Source organism: Ylistrum balloti, unplaced genomic scaffold (assembly GCF_031769215.1).
Source record: "Ylistrum balloti isolate Yb309-2 unplaced genomic scaffold, AGI_CSIRO_Ybal_v1 Utg369772, whole genome shotgun sequence".
NCBI classification, from domain to species: domain Eukaryota; kingdom Metazoa; phylum Mollusca; class Bivalvia; order Pectinida; family Pectinidae; genus Ylistrum; species Ylistrum balloti.
In genome coordinates this window covers 955,961-980,731 of record NW_026781965.1, presented here as the reverse complement: position 1 = coordinate 980,731, position 24,771 = coordinate 955,961, and the positions used below count along the sequence as shown (strand labels likewise).

The following is a 24,771-nucleotide window of genomic DNA, read 5'->3' as shown; positions in this document are numbered from 1 at the left end:
TTTCTATGTGTCTCATTGCTGTACATGTACATGGAAAATATTACTGATACCTTATGTTATTACTGAACAATGTAAAAAGATTGGTTATCTACTGTTTTGCACCCTAGAAATAAAGACCAGAGGGATTTGAGAGAGATGACTTATTACAATTTTGTTGTGTTTAGATGGAAGAGGTTTTGATATATTATGTAGTTGGTAATATTCACAGAGGATTTAATTTCGCTCTATTTGCGGCTGTTAACTTTTTCCATATTTATCTTTTACCTGAATACTGTAGTACTCATTCACACACAAGAGCAAAAAATTACCACAGCAAACATGCATATCCCAAATAGAGATGACCCGAAATAAAAATAATTGATGAAGCATGAAGCTTACACTTATTACAAATTAAGGTTACTCTAGTTGGTGTTTAAGTAACGCTGATAAAGGATGAAGGTAACACCGGTTAAGGATGAAGGTAACACTGATAAAAGATGAAGGTAACACTGATAAAGGATGAATGTAACACTGATAAAGGATGAATGTAACACTGATAAAGGATGAAGGTAGCACTGATAAAGGATGAATGTAACACTGATAAAGGATGAAGGTAACACTGATAAAGGATGAAGGTAGCACTGATAAAGGATGAAGGTAGCACTGATAAAGGATGAAGGTAGCACTGATAAAGGATGAAGGTAGCACTGATAAAGGATGAAGGTAACACTGATAAAGGATGAATGTAACACTGATAAAGGATGAAGGTAGCACTGATAAAGGATGAAGGTAACACTGATAAAGGATGAAGGTAACACTGATAAAGGATGAAGGTAACACTGATAAAGGATGAAGGTAACACTGATAAAGCACAAAAGTAACACTTGTACTTAGAAGAAGGTTACACCAAGAAAAGGTGGCACCACAGCTGCCTCCTTTCTATGTGTAACTTTACACCAATGTCGTGAGTTTACACCCGTGGTGTAATTCCATGAGATGGAGTAAAGTTGCACCGAAAAAGGTGGCAGCTGTTGTGCAACCTTTTTTGGTGTAACCTTTATCCCAGAAGTCTACAGTGCACCTTCCTCTCTCTCGTCACTAATCTGTTTATTTGATAAAGACGTACGCAAATGCATAATGATGTTATGTAAGTTAGGACTTTGCTTCAGAAAGGCCATGCAACCTGTTCGCTTTTTTGTGACAACAAAACGCCTTTTAATCGAATTAGACGACACTATTTCGCTCTTTATGGTGCGTGAGAAACAGTGTGAAACTGTTAAATGAAACCAGTCACGCTGATTATTCAAAACATGTTCATTTCATTGAAAAAAAATAAAACATTGTTCGTTTATTTTGTTTGATAATCTTCGTCCTTTCCGTTACCCTTACAATAAATTATTAGCTTACGTGAAAGGCACGTTTCGGGAACTGTAGCGGAAAAGTTGGCAGGCAGACAAGTCGTCGATTCAGCAAAGTACAACATGTGCTGCAACAACAAAACGTAAGATAGAAAAAAAGAAAATAGGGTTTGAAAAAGAAAAAAAGATTTTGAAATTTGAAAAAATAAAACGTATTTATTCTGTATCGGTTTTTTCGTGTCAAACACGACTTTCATACATCCTTGAGAATTATGAAAGTTATTTTGACCGGAAGAGAGACGTCATTTTGATAATTCTAGGGTACGTCTCTTGAGTATAACTCTGACGACATTGGGTGGAATTCAACAATATTCACATAAATTATCAACTCAATTAACAGATTAGAAAATCTGTGAATTCAAACTCGGTGAATCACTTCTGTCTATTTTTAGGATGAAAAAAATATGTATTTAAGTTTTTCAGATTCTTGAAATTTTGGTGGAAATTACCCAAATTAAAGCACAATGACCTTCTCTTTGATGATTATGAGAAAAATTCTCCGAATATTATTCTATCAATGCAAACCATGTTCTTTACATATCAATTCTAGAATTTAAGTAATTTTTCAAAAATTACATTTGCAGGTGCTTTACAGTTTTGGGCGCGTAATGTCGAGTAAAGTGTCAGCATTTTCACATTTCTTTTTTCCTATTATTCCAGTATATTGCATTCACTTTTTTGTGAAAATGAAAATTTGCTAGAATAAAAGTCGCATCGAAAATAACGAAGAATGTTTATGACATTTTTGCCAATGAAACATAGAGAAATATCACGTTGATAGATGTGTTGTTTTAACAAGTAAAAGAGAACAACTTTGTAAACAAACAACAATGAAAAAGAGAACACAAATAATCTGATAAAATTGACAAATCATAAAATCTGGTACAAATGAAAACAAAAAACAAAAACAAACAAAAGACTAAAAAAAAAAAGAAACCTGAAAGGGTTGTTTACTAATGACATGACCTTTATTTTCATAATTAAATTTCATTTCCTTAGAAGTCAGCAAGCATTTCAACTCAAATGACCTTATCATTGGTCAACCCAATACCCAACCTAACGTCTTGAATGTGGATAAAGACATTTCAGAAGGGTTCGTGTCATCGACAGCTAGGTTGCGTCCGTATTTTCAACCGCGTAGTAACTTGTCATAGGTTAAACTCTCTGAACGTTTTACATGAAATAATGTCTAGTAGTGACATAAATAAGTAACATTTTTAATGTTACGTAAAAATAAATTGACATGGACATATATTTTTCGTGTTTATGTATTTCTAATGATTTAAGGAAAATAAAGATTACAGTCAGTTGCGTACTGAGAAGTTAAAACGAGCGAGTAGTGTCCACGAAAAGCATAGTCACAGCTTCGTCCTTCAGTATCTGTACTTAATAATTTGGCTGTTTTGCTTGTAAAATATGTAATAAATAGAATATGAGATGGTGTCTCTAGTAAAAAACATATATATTTCACTTGTGCGTCTTATTAATATTTTGTTAATCTTTCACACACGATCGCACGCGTAGAGATATCAAAATATTAGACACACTTGATAAACATTTTGCTCTTACTTAAGTAAACAGTTAAATATCCTGTATATGTCATATAACACATACCCTAACGCCTGTCTCAGTAAACGAAGTGCACTTTTTAAAAACCATCAACAAAACAAAAGTGAGATTTTAGAAATTTTGACCACTATACTTTCATACATCTACAGCACACACACAATTTGATAATGAAATAGCACTTATACGTTGTCTTAAAAATTATTTTAGCTCTCAGATAATCCCGATAGAGATTTAATTTTGTCGAAATCCAAAGTGTTCCTTGTTGCACTGGACTGAAACACGTCTACATTCAAAGATCGTTTCCGTAACGTATATGCCTTACCGTATGATAGTCCATAAACAGCGTCTGCTGCACTGGCTGACCGCCTTGAAAACCATTTCGGTCCATCCGCAGTTTTCCTTTGTCAAAGTCCGCGTACAGATTTGTGAGGTACTGAAAGAGATAAGACTTTTTTAGTGTACCAGCAAATTCCGAAAGCAGTAGATTAAGATAAACCAGAGTTATTTCCCTTCGTTTCACAATCTAAGGATATGCTTGGGACGAGTCACTGTCTTGATCAATCTCTCCCAGGGTGCAATACTGTACCCTACTTGTCACCTCTGTACATCAGCAGGATAACCTGTTTAGTTACAACTTTTCTCCGTTAGACTGTATTCGATGACCCGTCGTTGTATTTTCCAAAAGAGTTAAAGTCTGCCGGAGGGTAAAAATATCAAGGCAGGCAATCCAATCTGCTCTGTAAACGGGCAACGCCATTTTAAGACTATTGAAAAACGTATTTGTGCCAAATAAGAAATTCATATATATATATACATATTTGTTGTTGATTTTTTAAAATAGTTTTGAAAACAAACGTTTTATCGCAGGGAAAATGATTACATTGATGGAAATGTGAAAATCATACACTTTACACGTCAATATCGGAAGTGGGATCTCCGGATGCGGTTTTCAACCTTTTTTTATTTTGAATCATAAATGATAATACTGTACAATTCTATATTTCCTCAGGGTACACTTTAATGTGACTTTCACGTTATGGATTATATCACGGATAAATAATGGTGAGTAAATAATTGCCAACCGCTGTGTTTATATTTATACTTTCGCTTTTCATCTTCATTTTTAATTCACCTATATTTGGAAATATCATTGATTTTATGGCGACAACACTTTGATCTACGCGAAGTGACAAAAAAGTTTTCGGACTTGTGTGAGAAACTACGGAACTCTCCAACACACTCTGCACAATCATGTGGAAAGAAAGCACCCCTATCATGAAGGAGGCCAAACGACATACGGTTAAAAGCCTACACTGCAAGCTGATGAGTTCTAAATCGACAAGCAGCTCTTTATTACACCGTTACCCACAAAGTCGTCAAAACGTCCACCTACTCGCCCGCCATCCCAAACACTCCCAAACAGGACCAGTCGCATAACACTGCTCCGCCTGGAACAACTGGTCTCGTTCTTAGGGGAAGTGCTACGAAAGGTCCTGATATTGGACACCATAGAAACGCGAACACTGAAGCATTAATAACCTTTAAAGATACCACAAGGATACTCGTATTTCATGAAAACCCGTTCAAATTTTAAGAAAAAATCTACTGGCGTTGTAATTATCAAAAGTTAGTTATATCCGTATTTGAAATTTTGTTCTACACGTACTGACTCTGAATACGTTCAAGGAGTTGAATTATTTTTGAAAAACGTGAATAAAAAGCAGGTCTGTAAGTGACGTACTTTTAGGCTGTATTTATAAAAAGCCCGAAAGCTACGCATACTGGTCTCCTGAAATTGCATAATTATTCACCTCTAAAATAGACTCACGAAGTGACTTCTCTGACCCATCCAGTGTCGTTTGCATATTGCACATTTAAAATTGGAACATTATCAATGTCAACGCTTTTGATAAGGTTGTTATTTCTAATTTTAGCAGCTAGAACTTCTGCACATAATATAAAAATATAAGGGGCTTTTGAATCTCCTTGACGACAGCTTCTTTCAATATTAATAAGCTCAGATATATTACTATATTGTTGCTTAAAACGTACACACTATGTTAAATGTTTTCACCCAGTTTCATACATCCTCACCAAAGTTAAAATCTTCTAAACTTTTATCTGTGAAACTCTATGAAACCGAGTCCAACGCCTTTTCAAATTCTTTTTAACATCAGCAGGCCTGGGATATTTTGTTCTTCAACACATTGCATTACACCATACCCTGTGCGTGTGTTTTCACCAATACACCTAAGAGATAAGACACCTGTTTGATATTCATTAATAACATTACCTAAAACTGTTTTAACTCTATATGCTATTACCCCAATTACATGATATTTAATTGTATGATTGGCCTTCAGTTTACAGGAAATGGCGTGGCTTATCTCTCTAAGGTATACAAACAATTATACGATGTCTTTGAATATATTGAACACTGACCCAGTGAAAAAAACTTGATTTAAAAAGCGTGCAACAAAATTTCCAAGAATTTCCAAAAACTTTGAAAATTCAAATGTAAAACCATTGAATTTCGGGCTTTCATTTTTTTCATACCTTTAAGTGTTTTTCCTGTTTCTTCAAATGCTATCCTACCCTCTAAGCTCTCATATTCAATATTACTTAACTTTGGGACATTGTAGATATTTAGATGTACTTCTAGATCAACATTATCAACTTCCCTGAATTTATAAGTTGTCATAGAATCATCTTACTTCAGTGAAAACACCCTCTTGCTTAGTTATATCATCTCTATTTTCTTAAAGAGTGTTAGGTATAACTTTAGACGTTAGGTTTCTGTTTTCTAGATTCAGAATATACGAAGTATGTTTTCCCTTTCCTCAGTCCATTGTGCCCTAGATCTAATCAAAATACCTGTTGTTTTTCAAAAGAATGGACTCCAAATTTTTCTTAACCCCCCCCCCAGTTGCCCCTGGTCTGGAGTTGTTTCTGCCTCTTATAACTCTATGGATTATGTTGTCGTAAATTACCTCGGGTTTTCTCCCTGAAAGATGGATAATATATATACCTACCCTTTATTTCCATTAATAATATTTCCAAGAATAAGCGATAGTTCATAAAAAATGATGTCACTGTCTGGAACACTTTTAGCAGAGTCAAAATTATATACAGGTAAAGAAAATTGCAGCTGTATGTTCTCAATAACTGATAGTTCATAAAAAATTATGTCACTGTCTGGAACACTTTTAGCAGAGTCAAAATTATATACAGGTAAAGAAAATTGCAGCTGTATGTTCTCAATTTTCATGATTTAACAATATCCAGGTATTAAGATTAAAATAGTAAAAAATTGTTAAATTTCCAAAGACCATGTCTTTTTAAGATTCATTCAGATTCAAAGATATGGTTGGAATAGAATGGTCAGATCTGTAACTAAATTCGATTCTGGACTAGTTTACATCAGATAATAGAGATTCTGAAATTAGAAAAAAAAAGTCCAATCGTGCTTGTTTTACAGGATTTACTGCCAGATATCTAGTATCTTGATGATGTTCCCTAACAATAAGGCTTTTGTCTTGATTTCCAATACTTTGCTGTAGTATTATTGACATATTTATCATCATTGTGTAAAGATGGTTCTAAAACTAGGGTAAAATCTCTACATATTATAATATGGTCATTCCTAAAGTCTGAACAGCTTCTACTAATAAATCATAAACCCCGGGTCCATATAAAGAAACAGGTGTTGTCTATGGGATGTTGGCGTCTTGTCGCTTACTCTTGGGGATTAAATGACTTTGGTGTAGTATGAATTAAAAGAAAAATTAAGTATTTGTAATGATTAAAAACAACATCTAAATCTTTGAGATATCCCTACAAACATGCATGGATGGTTGTTGACTAAGTTCGAGAGATTACTGACCTCGGAATGTGTTTTTTTATTACAATGAAAGAAGTCAACCTTAATACCACCGTTTATTTCGGTTTTTGCGATAAAAATGCATTATCTGTATTAAATACAAAGTTGAAATTGAAAGTTCCGTATATAGTGTTTAGTCCTGATAACGAGATAACCTACAATTCCAATAACGGATAACTTCATACACATCGCTTCATCTTCCTTCATAATTGATCTGTTTTTAGCTTTGTCTTTGTATTATCACAAATGCTTTAAAATTTTAAATAAAAAGATAAAAGGAATTAAATTTGAGTCGGTTAACTTACGTCAATTTCTTGACCACCAGTTGGCAGTTTTATCCCTCCGTTCTCCATTACTACCGCTGTCCACTGTCTGGGGAAGCAGCATCCTGCCGTTATAGGTTCAGCTAGGGCTAAAGGAATGCAACACAGCAAAAGTAACACTAGCATTGTGGAAAAGTGTCCGTTTAACCTGAAAGTAGGACCGTGTTCTTCAGTATCCGTGTCTTTAAATGAAACACACGTCAGTAGGCGTGTGTCAAGTTCACATCGATAAGGTAGGTTTGTGTCAAAAGTTTAATCGTAGTGACTCATTTTACAAGCACAGACAATTGTGGAGGAACAACAATGATGAACTTTGTACTTTAAAACCTTGATGACATATCACGTGATAAAATTCTTCACACAATATCAGTAGCGTTTTTAACTACTTGTGACGTGTTCCTTCTACATGTGTTCCTCAGTGTGTTCTCTTGTAATAACCGATACGTTAAATCAAATGTTCTTACCAAAATTAATACTGTGTATAGTGAAGAGAGAAAATCTTGAACTAGATCATTTTGGCTGGGGAGAGTATCTTTACACAGATTAGGGTTTACTACACAAGGGAGATCATTCTATATATAACATTAATTGAGCACAAAGACAGAGAAATAGTTTTAAGATAGATCAAGAGAGTACGAAACAGGTATTCTTCATGTTTAAGTAATGGAGATGCTTCTCACACAAATTGAAATTGTACTCTAAAAGGGACGCAATTCAACAAAGGTACGAATATATCATGTAAATTTATCATCCATTTTTTTTTTTTTTTTTTTTTTTTTTGTAATTCTTTTATTTTTGATAAGTTTTTACATATTACACAATACAAAATATACAAGAGAAACCACACAAAAACATACACCCACACTCTCACATTTGTGTGCTCTTACTTGAATATGTCTTACATATATACATGCAGCATCATCATCATCACCATCATCTTTATCATCATGCACATGCATCTACTACTTACTGCACACAAACTCATTCATCAACATTCACACCCACTTACACTCATATAGCAAACTTAGATGTACTTAACAAAATTCTCACACACACACACATACAATATCATATCACTTACACTTTTCAAAGATATTTTCTCACACACACATACTCACTCATGAATACATTTATATATATATATATAAAAAATATTTATACATCCTAAACAAAAAAAGAGAAAGGGAGAGAGGAGTAAGAGAGAGAGAGAGCGAGAGAGGGAAAGAGAGAGAATTGGGAGGGTTATAATCATTATTAAATAAAAATAGCACTAATTTTCAATTGATTTAAAGTCAGTTTGGTAATGTCAAGGTCATGGCCATTGGGAACAGACTTGTTAGCATACATACTATAGTTCGAAAATGGGCATCCATTTTTTCCAATTATTCTCAAAATTTGTTTCCATAATAGTGTTTTTGCTGGAAATGTTGTACTTTCGAACATGGAAATGATCCTTAATCTTATTTATAAGAGCATTTAAATTAAGAGATTTTTGTAGACATCTTGACATATAAACATAGTGTTTAATGAGAATTAAATTTCGTTATCTACAATGTTAGCATTAGGATGGATTATTCCAAATAAATATGTTTCTTTGTTTATCCAAAAAGGAATCAGAAGAATATCAAGAAGAGATTCAAATCTCTCCAATAGATTCTGTACCTCTATACACTCCCATAGACAGTGAACAATAGTTTCTCTTTCCATATTACATAGTGTACATAAAAAGGTTGGAGCTGGTTTAATAATAGCATTGTAGAAGTCTTTGGCACCTTTTTGACTTTTATAAAAAGTTTCCCATAGAAGTGGTATAAAAGGCTGAAATAGTCCTAATGGATGGAAGTCATGTTTTCTCAAGAAACACGTGACGGCTGTAATCAAGCCATAATACTGTAAATAGTTGGCATTGATTAAAAATTTATGAAGAAACTCATCAAAGGAGAAAAATGTCAAATGATCAGAATTTTTAATCAGGTCATTGATGGTATATATACCATAATCATCCATTTCTTACCTAAGGTACCAATGTATTTTTTTTTTTTTTTTTTTGAAGTACGGATGAAATTTGTAAACATTTTATCTGTGTTCTATCGAAAGTCGCGATACATTTTGTACTTGTAATTATACTACTGTTTCTTACCCGTTGTACGAATGCATTTCTTAAACATACCATCCGTTTCTTACCCGAGGTACCGATATATTTTGTATAAATATACCTGTTTCATGCCGAGGTACGGATATATCGTGTACACACGTTATCCGTTTCTCACCCCGGATATGGAGAATGCTAACACGAACATATTGCAGCCTGCAAAGTACACAAGCACTTAAACACTTACACACTCCACTCATTAATATCCATAATCCGTACTTATATGACTTTATATGTTATTAGGACGTTCATCAGAATAAAATCAAACAAAACAATTTTACACAAGATACGGACATATTTCGTAAACAAGCTGTCAATTACCGAAATTATTATAAATTATACTGCATAATGATATACAAATGGACGGGGCGCAATCTATCACGACTGATAAAACAGAAACCTGAATTAGAACTCTTCATAAAAAGGTCTAATGAATCGTGTTCTCATGATTCAAACTAACATACCATACTTTTTTTTCTTTTCTACTAAGTTCATCTAAAGATTTAATGACTTTGAAACAATAAGTTGTGAAATGATTGTCACTGTTTTGAATTTCGAAATATACCATTTTGACACCTACGTTGAACTTCTTGTTGATGGGAATTGCACATGTGTGTATCTGATGACTGTTGAAATAGGACTATGAATACAGAATGAAGGTCTACTTATATTTAACCCTCGTATCTCCAGTCCACGCGCCATTGTAGGAACAGAGACCACATAGATAATGTTGTACCTTCTCGCCATTCTGTTTGTGCCTGCCGCTTTGACGGCAAAATGCTGCGGCCCTGCCAAGTTCTCCGCCACTATGTATGTAGTTGGAACAACTCTTCCCGCAAACGGTGTCCCAAATTTATTTGAGGTAAGTTGTCTGGGTCACTGCGTCATATAAACGGACATTAATAAGACTTTCTTTTTTTTTCAGAAAAAAACCTTATCAAACACTATACTCATTATCTCATTGACATGAAATTAAATCTCATACTGAATGTTGTTAGATATATATTGAAAAACTTACTATAACTCATGTTTTAGTAATCAGATAACTGTCAAATTAAATTACATATCCAAAGTAAGGCGTTTTTATGACAAACTGTTCTAAGATAGACAAGATCAACTCCCATTAATTATTCCTTAATTTCAGGTTTGTTTTGCTCATAACCTTTTCAGCAATATCTACACTAATACTACCTTACATCAACAGAACCACGTTTAAGAATAATTAGTGATTTACCGGTACAGTGTTTCAGTAGGGGATGTATCATACAAGCCGAAAATCCATGTTTCACGTTTGGATTATAAAGTTTAATGTGAAGTCTTCAAATTTTGTTCGTTGTTGTTAAGAAAAAAATTAATGGTAAATAAATAAAAAGGGAAATAACTCTGTTTACGTTTCACAGCCAGTTGTGATCGTCTCTGAGTAGTGCATTGTTATTTGACGGACTGTTAAAGTCTTCAAAAACTTGCGCGTGAGGGAAAAATTGATGGGAGATTGTATGTGGCGTAAACCTGTATTGTCCAAGGAACAAAAAGAAAACCATAGGATTGTATATGTTGGGATACAAAGAGCTATGTGTGTGCCAGAAAGCTATATTACACGGGAGGAAACTCAGATATACACTGGGATGCCGACATGATGTGTAAAGAGACAAGACACTAAATGATATGTGATGTTAAAAGTCGGGTGTAGGGTGACGCTCTTACAAGGGAAAATATGACATTACCAGCGGGGAAGGATGTGACATTACCAGTGGGGAAGAATGTGACATTACCAGTAGGGAAGAATGTGACATTACCAGTGGGGAAGAATGTAACATTACCAGTGGGGACGAATTTGACACTACCAGTAGGGAAGAATGTGACATTACCAGTGGGGAAGAATTTGACATTACCAGTAGGGAAGAATATGACATTACCAGTGGGGAAGAATGTAACATTACCGGGTATGTGTACATTGCATAAGATAAGACCGTTCATACCACTTATATAACCCGCTGTTATTTGTCATTTATTCTTGTAAACAGTTGGACTTGCGTACACCTTCTGACAGGCAACAACCAATATTGATATGTAAAAATTGATTTGATTTACTTTGGACAGTTTTGAAACATGGAATTTTCATCAGATAATTTACTCACACACATTTTAAAATGGACGTTTCAACCAAATAGTAAAACTTTATTTTTTCAGTATGATCTCCGTTTGTTTTATGACTACAATGGAAAGATGGCCAGAACACAAATGGAAATTGCTGGGAAAGAGCAGATTTCTCTATTAGACCTAAGTAAAGTAAGTTGATTTATAATTCTACTTTTTTGAAGGTCCGAAAATAATTTCTATCTATCCTGATGACTACATTGACAAAATTCTACGAAAACGAGGCTTATATGAAATTTGTTTTGGTAACACTGTAGTGCCTTGAGACAATTTTATATATTTCATAAATGTTAAAAAGAATATTTGATACTTTTAGAGCTATTTATCAAGTGGATGATATAAACATTCAAGAACAAACAAGTTAGAATAGGGAGAACACTATTTATTTAAGATATGTATATTAACAATGAGCATCAGATGGTTTACACTTTACGGGTACATCTATATACGACATTTCCCATCGACCTATTAGTGAATTCGGCTTGTTTATACGTGATGTATATACAGAGGTTACACAAGTGTTTGATGTATGTGCCTGAATTCCAAATTCGTAAGACCATAACTTGGTCAATTGGTTCATCAAGCACTCATTGAAAATGTAAAATAGTTTTCTTAAATGTAACATGTGTTACTTAGATCTACGGACTTCGGGTATTAAATACATTATCAAATAAAACAGTTTTAGTTTCCCCTACTTAGGATTTGCGCACCATGTCACTATGATACATATGTATGAAACGTAGGTCTGTACATCGTGTTACGTCCCTGTGCAGTTATCTTTTACTATTAATCAAATAAGAATTTATCATTGTTTGTCTCCCACAGAATATATCGTATAATTTGTATGATGGTCATTGCACAATGGAAAACACAACGCAGCAGGCACAGAGCCCGTGTGTTCCTGGTAAGTGCTACATTATTTCTAACTTTCTAGAGTGCAATAAGCATTCTTTGTCACAACTTGATGATTAAAAGTATAACAGTATGAAAGACCTTGGACACGGCAAGTATTAAAATGTGACTGACCTTGTACACGAAAAGTATTACAGTATGAATGGCCCTGTAAATGACAAGTATTATAGTATTACAGATATTGTAAATGACGAGTATTACAGTATTACAGATATTGTAAATGACGAGTATTACAGTAATACAGATATTGTAAATGACGAGTATTACAGTATTACAGATGTTGTAAATGACAAGTATTATAGTATTACAGATATTGTTAATGACAAGTATTATAGTATTACAGACCTTGTAAATGACGAGTATTACAGTATTACAGATATTGTAAATGACGAGTATAACAGTATTACAGATATTGTAAATGACGAGTATTACAGTAATACAGATGTTGTAAATGACAAGTATTATAGTATTACAGATATTGTAAATGACAAGTATTATAGTATTACAGACATTGTAAATGACGAGTATTACAGTATTACAGACCTTGTAAATGACGAGTATAACAGTATTACAGATATTGTAAATGACGAGTATTACAGTATTACAGATATTGTAAATGACAAGTATTATAGTATTACAGATATTGTAAATGACGAGTATTATAGTATTACAGACCTTGTAAATGACGAGTATTACAGTATTACAGATAATGTAAATGACGAGTATTAAAGTATTACAGATAATGTAAATGACGAGTATTACAGTATTACAGACCTTGTAAATGACGAGTATTACAGTATTACAGATATTGTAAATGACGAGTATTACAGTATTACAGACCTTGTAAATGACGAGTATTACAGTATTACAGATATTGTAAATGACGAGTATTACAGTAATACAGATGTTGTAAATGACGAGTATTACAGTATTACAGACCTTGTAAATGACAAGTATTATAGTATTACAGACCTTGTAAATGACGAGTATTACAGTATTACAGATGTTGTAAATGACGAGTATCATAGTATTACAGATATTGTAAATGACGAGTATTATAGTATTACAGACCTTGTAAATGACGAGTATTACAGTATTACAGACCTTGTAAATGACGAGTATTACAGATATTTTAAATGACGAGTATTACAGTATTACAGACCTTGTAAATGACGAGTATTACAGTATTACAGATATTGTAAATGACGAGTATTACAGTATTACAGATAATGTAAATGACGAGTATTACAGTATTACAGATATTTTAAATGACGAGTATTACAGTATTACAGATGATGTAAATGACGAGTATTATAGTATTACAGATATTGTAAATGACGAGTATTACATACCTTGTAAATGACAAATATAGCTGTATGAGAGACATAATGATGAACTTACAACATATATACAGGTAAAATCTAACTGTAAGAAATACCTAACTACTAAATGGTATTACAGGACAAATTACAGGTAAAACAGGTCTAGCTGTAATTTCGACCAAAAGCTGTAAAACATGTCCTTTTCATTTCAGATGATGTTCAGATGAATGGACAAATGATGATCATTGCCAATAAAATAGTAAACTATGTGTTTATGGTTACAGATGAAGCTCAGCTGGTTGGACATCAAATGATGGGAAGTGCTAATTACAGTCTGGCTGTGGATACCTGGAGATGGGCAACGAGCGACTTAACTATAAAATTCACAGTGACGAATGACACCTGCACGATTGTCCAGATGTCGATGTATGGCAATATCGGCGGGTGTATGTATAAATATCATTATTGTATGAATGGTTGTATAATTACTGTACACACTTACTTACCTAAATCAGTGTATGGTGTAATCCATAGATGAATGTGTCAGCTGTTATATAGATATTTTGCAGAAATATCTTTATATCCATTTTTATGTGTATGTACAGCGTAAATAATATAACATATTACATCTTTGGTAAAAAATATGATTCTGTACTCCGATTTCAGTAGCATGTAGATGTAAATGTAATGTGACATGTAGATGTAAATGTTATGTGATACGTAAATGTAAATGTTATGTGATATGTAGATGTAGATGTTATGTGATATGTAGATGTAGATGTTATGTGATATGTAGATGTAGATGTTATGTGATATGTAGATGTAAATGTTATGTGATATGTAGATGTAAATGTTATGTGATACGTAGATGTAAATGTTATGTGATATGTAGATGTAAATGTTATGTGATATGTAGATGTAAATGTTATGTGATATGTAGATGTAAATGATATGTAGATGTAAATGTTATGTAATATGTAGATGTAAATGTTATGTGATATGTAGATGTAAATGTTATGTGATACGTAAATGTAAATGTTATGTGATATGTAGATGTAGATGTTATGTGATATGTAGATGTAGATGTTATGTGATATGTAGATGTAGATGTTATGTGATATGTAGATGTAGATGTTATGTGATATGTAGATGTAAATGTTATGTGATACGTAGATGTAAATGTTATGTGATATGTAGATGTAAATGTTATGTGATATGTAGATGTAAATGTTATGTGATATGTAGATGTAAATGATATGTAGATGTAAATGTTATGTAATATGTAGATGTAAATGTTATGTGATATGTAGATGTAAATGTAATGTGAGATGTTGATATGAATAGTTGTGAAATATAGATATAATTGTTGTTAAATATTCTTTTTAGCACCAGGAGAAACGACGTACTTGCTATCTGATATCACAGAAGGAGCGCTTCCAAATGGAATCTTCAATATCCCTCCAGAATGCAGAAGTCATGAGGTAAGGCTTATGGTTTAAAACCGTTGAACATAAACATACATTTTGGATAAGAAATAACTGTTCCTTGTTGCACCACTTTGATATATCGATACCATGGAATGTTTTTGTATTGTGTGTGTAAGGACTTGTAAGGATCCTTGTTTTATCGGAAGTGTGATACTATTAACGACATTGTTGTATATATATTATTTGACATCGTTGATGTTACATGCAAATTCTGTCGACGCTAAAACATACTAGATGTCAAATGCATAGATTTGTACATATTTGACTTCCAGTTTTTCGGGTCTTTAACCATTTTTTGTTCAAATGTTGGTTTCTATGTTTTTTTTATGATGTTATCATTTTTTTGTAATAACACAGTCATTCTCTTTTGATCTGCGTTCTTCCAGGAGGAATCATTGTAATGATCGATAGTGTCGATTGACGTATAGATTTTCGGTAAAAGATAAAGAACTTACTACAGGTTTAGGTGGATAACAACTGTTTGGTGCATACGCACTCCATAAAAATAGGCCAAGCTTATCTTGGTGTCATACTTGTTGTTAAAACATCACTTCCAGATTAATACTTATTTTCTTTCTTTATTCATTTATTTATATTGTTTAAATGCATACTTAGCTTTGTGAGCTTTTTTTCAGAATGGTGCAGGACCTGTGGTCGGATAAAAATAGAATCTTAGGTGTATATGACACGAATTGAAAAGAGTTTGAAAATTAATAAAAATGACAAAAGAAATAGATCTAAAAGAAAATATGTTTTCTGTTATTGCAATTAAATGAAAATTATCACTGTTTAACGAAGTAAAAATACAACTGAAGATACACATGTACTTTCTAACTGCCATATCCCGTAAAGATCATTGCTAATGCGTGCAAACACTATTGTCATGGGACCGAATGATAATGCAAATATATTATAGATGTATCGAGTGCAATAGAAATGAGATAAAGCATAATTTACAACCGTAATTAGCAAGCTTAAATATACTGGTCTAACACTAAGAATTCTTAAACAACCGAGGACACAAACTGTTCAAAAACAGTTTACTAAGATTACATAACGAAAAAGAGGGGGGGGACTTTATGGTATGATGATGAAATACAATGTTTGAAAAGAGATCGGTAAGAGATGTGAGAGAAAAGCCTAGGAAGCTGAAGATATGTAACAGTAATAACTCTTCTTAAGCTGTAGGATTAAAAACAGCCATTAAAACAAAGCCCGATGCTATGAAGATAAAGTCTATTGTATATCGAAATGAGAGGTAATACCTCAAAACAAGATTCGGGAAAATAAAACGGTATTACCTGATTGAGAATAAGACCAATCAAACTTTTTGTTTTGAAGAACCCATCTTAATATGGTCTTTAAACCTACCAGTAAAAAAGATATTGGTCATTATCGGGACATCTTAAACAAACAAAAAATCACGACTAAATGTCATGCCATAAAACACACAATCAACATTTCTTCACGGGGAAAACAACTTGTGCTCTGCTCATACAATGCATGTCGTGACAGGAACGATTACTAGAAAATATTAAGCCGTATTTACAAAATTTTAGTTCAATTTCAACACAGATACAATACTAAAAATTGTGAAGAAAATAAACCCATGATTCGTGGAAGATTAAACATCACCTGTTTCATCGATCCCGAAGATTATTTCTAACTCGGTTTATTTCATTTGGACGATTGCGATTCAGCACAGTTCATAAGGATTTACTTTTACCGAAAAGCAAACTTCCATAACCACGGAATGAATGCGTTCTCTAAAACTTGGGTATAATAGTATAACGATTGGAGAAATCAAATTGCCTTACAGAAAAGATTTAAACAAACCTGATATCCAAGCTTGGTCAACTGTTCATTGAATTTCTCCCAGTTCCAGAATCCATTTATTCCACTCCTCGAGTTCGCTATCACAAAGTAGCTGTACGAAGTTTGCATAAAGATTTGATGGCACAACCAGACAAGTCAGAAGCAAAATGTTGTTAATTTGGAATTTTGAAAAGGTCCGTATTCCTATTAATTATTTCTAACCTAAATGATTATAAAGTTGAAGCACGATTGGCTAGTATAACGTCTTTGAAAAGCTTGGGTAATGTCTACTAAGGGTTTCCATTGTTGTCGAGCAGGCTTTGTTCTAACAGTAAGTAGGAATCAACTTTTAAAAATAATGAACGCAGAATCCACTCTCTGGCATAGCTAATCTCGAAAATCACCGAGTTTCTGGCAAAATAAAAGTGAATAGCACCATTCAATAAAATAATATTTGGATAAAGTAGAGCCAATCAATGATTTCACTTGCATCATACAGCTGTTTCGTTGTTAAGGTCATCTGTATTCGGCTATCGTATCCTTTACTTTCTGTATTGTAAGCATAAGGCATGGTAGCTTCGACACTAGATCTGACCAACTTAAGATTTTTCCTGGACTGAAAATTGTCCACAAAGGAAAGCATAACATTAAGTTAAGGAAAGTTTTCTTATATTTAAGTTTTTTCTTAACAAAGAATGTGTTCCTGAAGTGTCACTTTCTCACGTTTCGTCGCGGACATTTACCATTTTTATATCACAAAGAGAATATTCCCCAATAAAATTATTTGCATCTAGGAATTTGGAATGTAAGTTTACCTCTCAGCTTATCAAATGTACATCTATTATATCAATCATTCGTTTACAAACTGTTTACTGTTGATTTTTTTACTAATAAACGGCTTCGATATGTCTGATTATATTGAGGAAAGATTCTAACAATAATTATTATATTTTGTGAAGGTATTTTCTTATGTCCAAATCTATTATGTAGGTACATGAAGGATACATAAGCAGGGTCACAACAAATCTATATTTTAGTGACGGTGTAGAATGATAAAAGTGGCGAACTAACTCTTATCTTCTTGTCTTGTTCCAAAATGTAGTTTAAAATTTACCAGCGAAAAAAGAAACGGAAATTCGGTTTTCATAAAATTACTTTTAGACACGTTGATGAAATATAATTAAATTTGACATTGAGCTACATCCGTGCGCTGTGACAATGTTCTTCAGCCGACCGAGACCCCGCTCGACTCTGCAAGCTTTCAGCAGATTTCTTAACAAAGCGTGCTTCTGCACAATTTGAGCTGGTAAATCATTACAAATCGAGCACTGAAATAGCAAATATCAGCTACACAACATTTCTTTTCGAAGTGATAATAGAGTGAAATGCCGCGACAATCTTATAGCAGGAGCATATCAGGATCATGCCTTGAGACCACTCGTCCTTCCTCTTATCAATCAACGTGACCTTACGTTTCAGCAGGACAAAGCGAGGTCCCATGTTGCTACGGTTTGTCATCAAACATACAAGATTTGTCCCCAATCAAGCATTTGTGGGATGAGCTGGACAGGAGGGTTAGGAAGCCCGTCAACGTCCCATATAACGTCGCTCAACTCACGCAGGCCATTGTTCAGGAGTGGAATAATATCCCTCAGAGGACAATAAACACATTGATGAAGTCAATGTTAATGTGGAGAATAGGTGCAGCGACTGAAGCCACACAGGCGTAGGGTAACGCTATTTTAACGTTATTCACACAAACGCCGTCTGTGATAGGACAAAAAAAAACCCATCGTGATGTATTCAATAATGAGGATATAACCGAGAAACCCAAACCATGAAATAATCATCGATTAATCTTTTAAAATAATAAATACCGTTTCCGCTAGTATATTGATACACTTATCATGTATCCTATATCTTCTGCGACAATGTTTGGAAATTCAAAATGCCGAAATGTCAACAGTGTGTTGTTTAGTCTTTTTTACCTGATGTTACATTGAATTTTGCCCGATGACGTAGCGAAAATAACTGCTCAATGCAAAACTATAGTTCTAAACTTCAACGGACATAAAACAATTTGTATACATTTTCGCAAATAGACTTATTCATTACAGCAAATGAAATCGCCTATTTAAATAGTTATTCATATTTTAAAATAAATGTTTGAGTAAATTCTTAATAACACCTGTTGCCCAATCGGATGACCTCACACATGTTCCAATTTCTTCGGTCAAAGATGAATTACGGAAATAATTAGGTATTCACTGGTTTAGACATACTGTGTACGTAAATATGGTACATATTCCTACGCTGTAGGTGTACTCTGGTATAGATACCTACTCTGTAGGTGTACATAACCTAGACATACTATGCAGTTTTACAATTATATCTATTTCTACTATGAAGGTGTACACTGGTGTGGATTCCTACTGGTTATGTGTACATTTGTATATACATAATATGTAGGTTTACAATTATATAGATTCCTACATTGTAGATATACACTGGTATAGATTCCTACTTTGTAGGTGTGCACTGATGTGGAGATATTCTCTGCGGGTTTACACTGGTATAGTGACGTACTGTGTAAGTGTACACTGGTATAGATTCTTACTTTGTAAGTGTACACCGGTAAAGAGACATACTGTGTAAGTGTACAGCGGTATAGAGACATACTATGTAGGTGTACACTGGTATAGATTCTTACTTTGTAATTGTACACTGGTATAGAGACATACTGTGTAAGTGTACACTGGTATAGATTCTTACTTTGTAATTGTACACTGGTAGAGACATACTGTGTAGGTGTACACTGGTATAGATTCTTACTTTGTAAGTGTACACCGGTAAAGAGACATACTGTGTAAGTGTACACTGGTATAGATTCTTACTTTGTAATTGTACACTGGTAGAGACATACTGTGTAAGTGTACACTGGTATAGATTCTTACTTTGTAAGTGTACACCGGTAAAGAGACATACTATGTAGGTGTACACTGGTATAGATTCTTACTTTGTAATTGTACACTGGTATAGAGACATACTATGTAGGTGTACACTGGTATAGATTCTTACTTTGTAATTGTACACTGGTATAGAGACATACTATGTAGGTGTACACTGGTATAGAGAATTGTACACTGGTAGAGACATACTGTGTAAGTGTACACTGGTATAGAGAAGTGTACATACATACTGTGTAGGTGTACACTGGTATAGATTCTTACTTTGTAATTGTACACTGGTATAGAGACATACTATGTAGGTGTACACTGGTATAGATTCTTACTTTGTAATTGTACACTGGTAGAGACATACTGTGTAAGTGTACACTGGTATAGATTCTTACTTTGTAAGTGTACACCGGTAAAGAGACATACTGTGTAAGTGTACAGCGGTATAGAGACATACTATGTAGGTGTACACTGGTATAGATTCTTACTTTGTAATTGTACACTGGTATAGAGACATACTGTCTATGTGTACACTGGTATAGAGATATACTGTGTAGGTGTACACTGGTATAGATTCTTACTGTGTAGGTGTACACTGGTATAGATTCATACTTTGTAAGTGTACACTGGTATAGATTCTTACTTTGTAAGTTTAGACTGGTAAAGAGATATACTGTGTAGGTGTACATTAATAAAGAGACACACTGTGTAAGTCTAGATTCATTTGTAGGTTTGTAAGCAAGGAATATCAAAAACATTTATATACTGTTGACTTTTGTGGGAAACAAATGATAAACTTGCAGTCCAGTGAAAAATGTTAAATAATATCCTGTATCATTTTTTATTTCTAAATCCATGAAATAATAAATCCATGAAACAATATTTTTTTCAATATTTTTAATTGAGTAGAATTGATCGTAAAAGTACGCCGAAGGAGAGTGCTGTGTATGAGCTATACCTAAAACAGAAATCGTTTAAACATCAAAAACAATTTAGTACTTCTTAACTTAAAGTGTTATATTTATAAGAAACTATGATAGGCAATATAGATAGCTTATCTTTATACATGAAATGAGGTAGATATATCAAGACAGCTTACCTTTATATCTGACACGAGGGTAGATATATCACATATACAGCTTACCTTTATATCTGACACGAGGAAGATGGATCATACAAATATCTTACCTTAATATCTGGCGTGAGGTGTATCATAGAGACATCTTGCCTCTTTATCTGACACAAGGTAGATATATAACGTATCTTACCTTTTATATCGGACGAGAGGTAAATATTGTCTGATCATCTTGCTTAAGAGTAAACATTATGCTTATCATGATTCTTTTATTACAATAATGAAAAGGTAAGATCGCAAGAATAGTTCAACTTTAAAGTTTGGGAGATGGATTCTAAACTTCCATTCTTACACATTTAAGGCACATCACAGAAAATATCCACCGAGACCGTTAGCAATAGACCGTATTAATGGCATGTTGTTTTGACAGTCGCGGATTTGATCAGAAAGTTTGCTTACTTAAAAAATGATACGATGATACAACCAATGGGTACGAAGACAAAGTGCGTTTCCAACGAATTTACCTTTAGGTGTGACACCTTGGAGGCGGTGTGAGTTTATCTGCCTCAACGCCTTCCTTAAAACTGCTGAAGGTCAAAACTGCTTGAGTGGGATCTACAAAAGAAAGAATCGCTCTTTATTTTCTAAAGAAAGATAACTACTTTGATGTATGTATTGTTCTATGTCCTCTCCTCTATGAACGTATCTCTCAATTCCGCAAAAATGGTCAACAGTTGTTTCATTTTTCATCATGAATTTGGAGACAAAGAAGGCCTATTATCTTCCTATTGCTGTGTATGTGTTAGGAGAAACAGAAGCGTTCCTTATTTGATGACTTGATATCTGATATTTATGAGTATGATACAAAATAGAAGGCACGTAAGTGTACTGAATAGGTCTGTTTTTCCTGATTGCTGTGAATATGTCAGGAGACAGTTATACCTGTGTTGAACGGTCTATTTTCCTGTTTGTGGTGTACATGTTAGGTGACAAAGACGCATATGATTTAATGTTCTATATTTCCGAGTGCTATGTATATATTTGGAGACGAATATGCGTAAAGAATCGGTCTGTTTTCCTAATTGCTGTGGAATCATTATGGTGAAAATAAACACTTTCTAGATCGGTTTGTCTTCCTGAAAACTGCGTATATGTTAGGGGCAAATAAGCGTGTGTGTCTTGTACAAAACAGAAGAAAGGTAGTATTGCATTCCAGGGGGGGGGACATAAAATGTATACTTTCATAGATACCTGCACTAGATACTTACACTCAGTCGTCAGATATGTGTATATCTGGAACAGGGGATGACAGTCCTCCGTTAAGTAAAATGTCATGGTAACATTGTCAAACGTCGTCGACCACGAGTCAGTGATGATGTTGTCACCGGTGGACCCGACGACATGTCTGCCATTATAATGGTAGCTATTATCTGCAGTAGAAAGTATATAGCATGACTAGGAGGTTTGGCGTGTAACTGTTGTAAGTGAATATTTTTTGTTATTTCTGTATATTTCCGATGTACTACTGTTATAACAAGCTTCCTTACGCGAGACGCACAATTCAGGCATGGTAGTGGAAATGGTAGTTGGTCCGCAATATTCCGGAGTTTCATAATACAACTTGTGCTGGAAAAATAGATCGCTTAAAAATACATGCTCTGCAGTTGTGATATAACAAAAAATAAACATTACCCGTACCCCCAATCCCGCAAAGACCCCAGTTCTGCCCCTTTCCGTTATGTCAATATTCAAAGCGTCTCAATTAAATCCAACTTGAATGACACCAGTTAATGATTACAATTGTTGTGTAAAAGTGTTTGAATTGGCTGACACATTGAACTTTGACACGCACTCCCAGAATTTAAAACGCGCAATAGGATATTCACGAATGTTTCTGTAATTATTTGATTTTCATTTGAACTTTTATAAATTTTTTGATTTGACGATAGCAAAGCCGTTAGTTTTTTTTATAATTTGTCATGAATTATAATATTTCCACATATTTATGAATTTATCAGTGTTGCATATCAAATAGCGGCATCTCAATGCAGATCATAACATTACACTCCTGCCGATATAGTTAGCAAAAAAGCACATAGGAACAGAACCGGTCATTTGATCGTCGGAACTGTTTTATGGTGGCAGAAACAGGTAACATAAAAAGTTGTGTCATTTGTATGCAGTATTTATTTTATTTCCGTTCATTATTTTTCTAAAGTCCAGAAACACTTGCTAGAGCTCGTGTTTTAGTCACTTTCGAGTGAAAGAAATTCATAAACAATCACCACTCGTTATTTATACATAATATCATGTTATGATAGTTTTAATCATATCTTTATCCAAAGTGTGCTAAAACCATAAAATGTTAAGAATATATCAATTTTCTTATGTAAATAAACGTTAAGAGTGCATGGTTCGAATTTTACCGCATTGAAGTCGTAAAACATTGTCTGTTTAGTAGGCTGGCCATCTCGGAAACCTTCCTGATCCATTCGTACTAAATTTCTGTCAAAATCTGCGTACATGTGTGTGAGGTACTGAAACGAACAGAAGGGGAAACACTTGTAGTATCTGAAAGCATGGGTCTATGCACGTCCCTACATAGACACATACTATGTGGTAAGCCACTACAGATTACTTACCTCAGCGATATTTAATCAATTACAGAAGGATTACGCAGAAACCTTGTTTATTATAATAAGTAACATGAAAGGTACATTTAAATAAGAATGAGGAACAACTTTCTAAGTCTACCTGGATGTTTGAACTGACCTATCGTGATGCTTGTTCAGAAATTACTTGATATGTCTGGACCTACTTTCATGTTTGTCCAGATTTACCATGAGTTTTTTCTGGATTATCCTTGATATTTGTCTGCAATTACTTTAATGTTTGTCTGGACCAGCCTTGATGTTTGTCTTGACTTACCTTGATGTATGCCCCTGTTTACTGATATTATATTAATATCAATATTAATGAAAAGAATATCTGGATACTTTCAGTTTCGGTAAAGGGCTTAAATTTGAGACAGTTTACTTACATCAAGTGCTTGTCCACCAGTTGGCATTTTTATCCCTCCGTTCTCCATTACTACCGCTGTCCACTGTCTGGGGAAGCAGCATCCCGCCGTTATTGGTTCAGCTAGGGCCAAAGGGACGCAGCACAGCAAAAGTAACACTAGCATTGTGAAAAAAGTGTCCCTTTCACCTGAAAATAACTGACTTCAGAACACGGATCCTTAAATAACCCCATCTCTAAAAACCATGTGTTCAGTTCACAGCGATAAGGTAAACTTGTGCCAAAAGGTTTGTGTTAAAGTTGACGTATTTCACAACCACATACAATTTTGAAAGATACCAAGACAAAATATCACATCGTATTAATTTTATGTATATACAAATAGCATTAAGACATTCCATCAATCACCACCTCAAAATGGTGACAGAAAATTAATCTAAAAAATCACACCATTGTTACACCAATTGTCGGCTAATTGGCATGTGTGTCTCGGACGATTAGTTCAAAAGTGACGACAGCTACTCAGCGGACACTGTTTACATGTATCTAGTTCTCGTATATCCAGTTTCCACAAAGAAAAGAGTGACTAGGTCATTTGGTTCTATTTATTTCATACAATTCATTTTAAACGTTATCATAGATGTTTTGACTTGATTTTCTAGTCTGAAATAATAAAAAATTGTATATGAAAGATTTCTGGTCCACTT

General features: G+C 33.9%; 1 protein-coding gene across 1 annotated transcript; it reads left to right on the top strand.

The window, feature by feature from the left end:
• Positions 1–10,048: 10,048 nt before the first annotated feature.
• LOC132543959 (uncharacterized) lies at positions 10,049–15,861 on the top strand. The gene is made up of 6 exons (XM_060207516.1): positions 10,049–10,183; positions 11,512–11,610; positions 12,304–12,382; positions 13,997–14,158; positions 15,099–15,193; positions 15,835–15,861. The coding sequence occupies exons 1-6, from the start codon at positions 10,049–10,051 to the stop codon at positions 15,859–15,861; spliced, it is 597 nt and encodes a 198-aa protein (XP_060063499.1).
• Positions 15,862–24,771: the final 8,910 nt, after the last annotated feature.